Genomic DNA, 6,000 nt, shown 5'->3' on the forward strand with positions numbered 1-6,000 from the left:
GCAGCTTTTTAAGCATAGCTATTTAAAATAGCAAAAACACCGTATCATTAAGTCCTTAGATGGTTTTGTATAGATGTAAATACCCAGAGTGGCTGGAAATTCACGTTGTAAAAGGCATTAAACCCATGTGGAAGTCAAAATGTGTCTGATGTAGAATCACAGCCACATGCATACCACTGCATGGTTTACCGCCATGTGGTGCCAGCTGTCAGGTCATTATTTATGTCACAGTGCCCCCTGTTGTTGGCAACATCCAATTATGTGAGTAGAGTATTTCTACTTTGATGTAGAACTCTGCCTCAGTGGCCAAATGGATGATGCAGGGAAAGTGAGATTGAGCGCCATCTCAGGGTGAATGTAATTTGCTTACATTCACAAATAGCTTATCCTTCTTTGTATTCTACATTCAGGACATGCAACACTTTGCAAAATGGTAAAAGTATTCAGTGATTCAACAGCAAAGGTGATATTATTTCCCTCCATTTCAGCTTTAATAATGAGCTTTAGGTTTTAAACTTATTGTTCTATCTCAAATGTGTACTTATAGGATTAGTTTAGGCTGCAACCATCTAACCCTAACCCTTTCTACAGCGATGACCATGATGCAGATTCTGCATCGGGGGGGTGCGTGTGTCAAATTTAATGTAAAAAGAATCACAACTCGTCTGTTTAATTCAGTTATATAGAAATGAAGAAAAAGTGATGATTCTTTCTGCCATGTAGGATCCTGGACTTTCGTCGTGTACCTCCTGTGGCTGGCAGGCTGGTCAACATGACAAAGGAGATCAAAGATGTAACACGAGACAAAAAGCTGTGGAGGACCTTCTTCATTTCACCAGGTACACTGGGGGCAGATTTCAAGAGAAAAAACTAAAACATTCACTGTGATGCCCTGAAACTTATTTCGCTTGGAGCCACAGAACTGATAACAAAATAAAATTGCACAAATTTATGCTGCTATTAGTTTTTGCAATGTTCCCCACAAATCTGGGGAAACACTATTCTACAACCACCAAGGGAATGTGACGATCCAAGATGGAATTTATTGACGTCAGCATAGTTCTCAACTGTTACTTTAGTTTAGAAAAACTCGGCAAAATGAAAGGTTTATTCAAAATATGAAGCAAAGTGAGTCACATGCTGAATTATTTAGTCAGTCATGTGCATGAGATTAACATCAATTGGTGGACTTTAGCTCGAACCAAAGCATGAAGGTTAATTAGTGATGCGCCATTTGATTACACATACTGTTAACATGGAAAATTCTCATAAGATTAAAATTACTGGTAATCCTGGCAACTAAAACAAGTCTCTGAACATTCCTCAATCATTTTAATCTTGTGGACAGCAAATGTGATGTGCATCCCTAAAGGGCAAAACGAATGTGGTCACATTTATTTAACATTGAATAGTAAAAAGTATACTGTCTGTATGTACACAATTACATAAATATATACAGTATAGTTTTCAATCCCAACAGTTCAACAAAGCAGAATGGAGAATGTGTTTTCTTCCTCTTTTTCTCAGCCAACAATGTGTGCTTCTATGGAGAGTGTTCATACTACTGCTCCACTGAGCACGCTTTGTGTGGTAAACCAGACCAGATAGAAGGATCACTGGCTGCTTTCCTTCCCGACCTGGCCCTCGCCAAACGCAAGACCTGGAGGAACCCGTGGCGACGCTCCTACCACAAACGCAAGAAGGCAGAGTAAGAGATCCTTCCTGCACTCAGACAGTGCTGTATTCACAGATGCTGAGGCGAAGCAGATAACGAGGGTATTTATTAGGCTCGCTGTCAGTTTGCAGTGTCAATAACTCAGAGCTGAACAAGAAATCTGTGATGTGCGAGATGTTCTGTGCGCCATGTGTCCAAGCTGACTTGTATCCAAACACAACAGACTGTGCTAATTTTTCTGTGCAAGAAGGTAGTTAACTACAGTCCTGTCACAACTTATTTTCACAAATTCAATACAGCACAACTGGAAAGCGGAACAAACTAAGCGCCGATGTTCATGTCTTTGCAAAGCGGTTGCATAAATTCTTGTAGATGAGAAAAGTTAAGATGTTTTTGTGACATGTCCTCAGATGGGAGGTGGACCCAGACTACTGTGAGGAGGTCAAACAGACTCCACCTTATGACAGTGGGACACGGCTGTTGGACATCATGGACATGACCATCTTTGATTTCCTCATGGGTATGTTATCAGACCTTCAACTGTTAAACTGCAAACGAAAACATGCTGTGAATTATTGAGGAGGTGATGCGTACAGAATGTGGTCACAAACATTAACACAGTTCATTCATATTCCAATGCAGGGAACATGGATCGTCACCATTATGAGACGTTTGAAAAATTTGGAAATGAGACCTTCATTATCCATCTGGACAATGGCAGAGGGTGAGCCACAGCTTGTGTTATTCTCGGCTTTATGCAACAAAGAAGAAAATTATAAAGATTAATGCACAATATGAAAGTGTCATGTACTTAATGTCCAATTAAATAAATGTCACTTGTTGAAAATGCATAACATAACTGTCTGGTGTTAAAATTCAATAACCTGATTGTGTTGGCTGAGTTAAAGATGCAGCGGGAATGAATGGAGACTTGAAAGCACTTCAGCACTGACCTTTAATGCACTACATGAGCTGTATATGTAATTATAATGAGCTTGTGTATAATTAGTGTGTATTATTGAACAATTTAGATTTTGAATGGAGTTTCTACAATTCAATTACTAAGCTGGAAAAATATTAAACAGTTAAAGTGCATATTTATACAAGAAAACAATTATTTATGTTTAAATACGAAACAATATGAAATATACAGGTGAGCAAAAGCATTATGCGAGAGTGCAACAGTACAGCATGAGCTTCTGTTCAACAGTCACACAAATCAAATCAAAACAAACCTCACAATCACATGAAAAAGAATTACCATCTGTCCAATAATACAGTCTTTGCCTCTCTAGCTTTGGGAAACACTCACATGATGAGATGTCCATCCTGGTGCCATTGAGTCAGTGCTGCAGGTAAGGCTTCCTTAGCAGTAGTTTTATGTAGGGTGATGCAATTATTGATCCCTAAGGCGATAAAGATAGAAATCTTTGAGGCTATTAAACTTCCTAATTGCCTAAAATGTCATCCTACTACAATTATACAAGCCAAATTTGCATGTGATTTGTTGCACTTACACAATCAGTTGTGTGGCATATGCGTGGATAGAGCTGTGCATAGAGCAGTCCAGCGTTGACTTCTCTCCCCTGGCTGCACTCTTTCTGCAGGGTCAGGAAGACGACCCACCTGCGTCTGCAGCTGCTGGCTAAGGAAGAATACAAGCTCTCCATGCTCATGGCAGAATCCCTGGTGAGGGACCGCCTCAGTCCCATTCTCATCCAACCACACCTGGATGCCATGGACAGACGACTACGCCAGGTCTGTGCTCCAATAAGATGAATATAGATAAAACAAATCAATTTATTGGTTAATGGTTTTATAAAACTTCTTTTGGATTAAATATATTTAGTCTTCTGTGACAATGAACTTTAAAGTTTTGACTGGCTTGGACTCATTTTTCAAACTTGGATCATTTGAAAGACCAAACAATTAGTTCATGGTGCTTCATCAACACATTCGATTGGATATGAAAATCATTATCAGTTGAGATAAGACTAGTTAAGCACATGGCGCAGAACTTAGCTGAAAAACTGGGAAAGTAGAGGGTTTCTGCTAGTCCTCCTCTGTCCAGAAGCAATACAATCATCCTCTGGCACCTTCAAAAACCCCAAACATACAACAAACAGATGCTCTTTTTATTTGATTCAGACAGAACTGTTTCACTTGCTTCCACTCTAATCTAAGCTAACCAAGTAATCAATCTTCTACTGAGCTGCCGTTCAATATGTCCTTTTAAGGGCACGTTAAGGGCTCAGACCCTCTAGTGGTAAGGGGGGGTAACATTTCAGCCTCTTCTCTTGTGTTACTAGGTGCTGAATGTGCTGTCAGAGTGCATTGAAAAGGAGGGCTACAGTTATGTGGTGGAGGACGACCTCCCAGGGGACCGAGGGACAGACCACATTCACAAAGGCCCACGACGGAGGTAGCTGTCTGAGAGCACTGGCAGCAGGACAGGACTGAATCCTCTGACATAAGACAGACTGCGCAGAGCCAGTCTTTCTTTTAAACCGAACTGGCATCTTCTAACACAGATGAGCTCCATCTGTAGCGAATGCCTCAGAGAGCTTGGTTTTTTTTTTTTTTTTTTTTTTTTTTTTTTGCCAAATTCGCCTGCCTGAGGTAAATCTACGATGTCTGGAAATGGAAGCCTGCTGGAGAGGAGTGGACTTTGACAATCAGTGCAGTGATTTTAACCGCACTGATGCAGTTGATGTCACAGATTGTGGAAGGATCTGGACGCAGGCAGAACTGAACCACCCCACATTACCTAGACTCTTTAAAGTATCCAACCCTGACTGTAGTGTAGGATAGTTTCACCACAGCTGACCCAAACACACACCAACCCACTGCAGCATTACCAAACCACGAAAGTCTCACAAGAGACACCTTCTCTGTCTTGTTTAGAACCCTTTTTTGAATTCAGTGAATTCTGAGGGACTAAAGAATCTCCTCGTCCTCCCCTCTGCTCTCCTCACAAGCTGAACTATGTGTTTCTACGTATTGTTGGTATTGCAAGTATTTCGGTTGAACATTCACAGTGGATGGGGAAATCGGGACTGACTTCCGCTTATTTTAAAGTACGTTAAGTTTTGCTGCAAAGGTTTTATTATTGCATAGTGTCTTTTTCTTTTTAAGACATTTTATTTCTGCTGAGCCGTTTCAGCTTCTGCCATTGGTTCAAAATGGAAATATGTGATTGGAGTGCAGGTTTACTCCTGGATTTGTCCATTAATTTTGCCCATAATAGTCTTTGAGAGAATATTTATTAAAATTCATATTTATTGTTTGAGGTGCATAAAAACACAATGCCATATCTCCAGCTAAAAGTAATAAATTCACATCAGAGGTGTACTTCTCCTTTTGTCCAAAAGAGGGCAAACTGAGCATGTGCAAAAGTAGCTGCTAGGTCTGTGCCTCCCAGCAAGAGGATCCATCTCCATATTTCACTCCTAAGTACTAAGTCTGCTTTTAATTGGTTTATAGCTGCCAAATATTGGTAAGATTGAGATGAGCAAGTCTGTGCCTCTGTTTACAACATTTAATCCAACTACTGGTTTTCTGTTTTTACTTAAGTCTTTCAATGCAACAGATAAGACATTAAGTTTATGGTACCGAGAGCCAAATGTGACACTAATAGTTTTATACTATTGTTTCTTTGTAATATATTTGATGTCCAGATGTTGCTGTTGTGGAAAGATATTTTTCAGGATGTATATTTCATTCACCACCAACAGCTGTTAACTTAAACTGTTGGTGTCAGCGATTCAGTCGCTGGCTGAAAGTTAATATATACAGTAGGAAAAATCTAGTGCCTGTGCAATGATAGAAATACTTGAATGTCTGGTTTCATAGCGGAAAGGTTTGAACTTCTCCCAGGTACACACTATAAATAAGATGCGGAGGACTACATGTGTGTACTGACTCCGCCTGTTTCCATAAAAGTTTTATTATGCAGTCTAAGTTTCCATTGTCCTGTATCAGGTGTGTATGGATGTGTGGGTGGCTTCATGGAGAAACATTAACTGATGTGTTCTTGAGGTGAAAATGCTTTTTTTTTTTTATATCAACTCGTTTCTGTGGAATTTATTGTTCATTTCTTTGCATCATGATTACAAGTGCAATAAAACAAAATGAGCAGAATATGACAGTTGGCCTTGTGTTTTCTTAAAGAGGTGATGTCTGTGTTATTGTTTTACCCATAGAATTCAACTGCATGCATGACTGCTATCCTGATTTTGGGAGGTGTGTTCTTTTAAGGCAGTAACTACTCTGACCTCTTTTGATCCTGTTTGTGGACCATAAATAATTGGGAGAATATCCTCTCT

General features: G+C 39.8%; 1 protein-coding gene across 1 annotated transcript in view; it reads left to right on the plus strand.

Annotated features, from left to right (window-relative positions):
- fam20cb (FAM20C golgi associated secretory pathway kinase b) overlaps positions 1 to 5,789 on the plus strand; it is a 43,541-nt gene extending 37,752 nt beyond the window's left edge. Inside the window, exons 5-11 of the mRNA XM_029527695.1 lie at positions 724 to 839; positions 1,528 to 1,708; positions 2,086 to 2,195; positions 2,318 to 2,399; positions 2,971 to 3,030; positions 3,283 to 3,433; positions 3,985 to 5,789. Of these exons, the coding sequence (XP_029383555.1) occupies positions 724 to 839; positions 1,528 to 1,708; positions 2,086 to 2,195; positions 2,318 to 2,399; positions 2,971 to 3,030; positions 3,283 to 3,433; positions 3,985 to 4,101 (817 nt within the window). The 3' untranslated portion in view covers positions 4,102 to 5,789. The remainder of the gene's footprint in view (positions 1 to 723; positions 840 to 1,527; positions 1,709 to 2,085; positions 2,196 to 2,317; positions 2,400 to 2,970; positions 3,031 to 3,282; positions 3,434 to 3,984) is intronic.
- The last annotated feature ends 211 nt before the right edge of the window (positions 5,790 to 6,000 follow it).

This window comes from Echeneis naucrates, chromosome 19 (assembly GCF_900963305.1).
Source record: "Echeneis naucrates chromosome 19, fEcheNa1.1, whole genome shotgun sequence".
NCBI classification, from domain to species: domain Eukaryota; kingdom Metazoa; phylum Chordata; class Actinopteri; order Carangiformes; family Echeneidae; genus Echeneis; species Echeneis naucrates.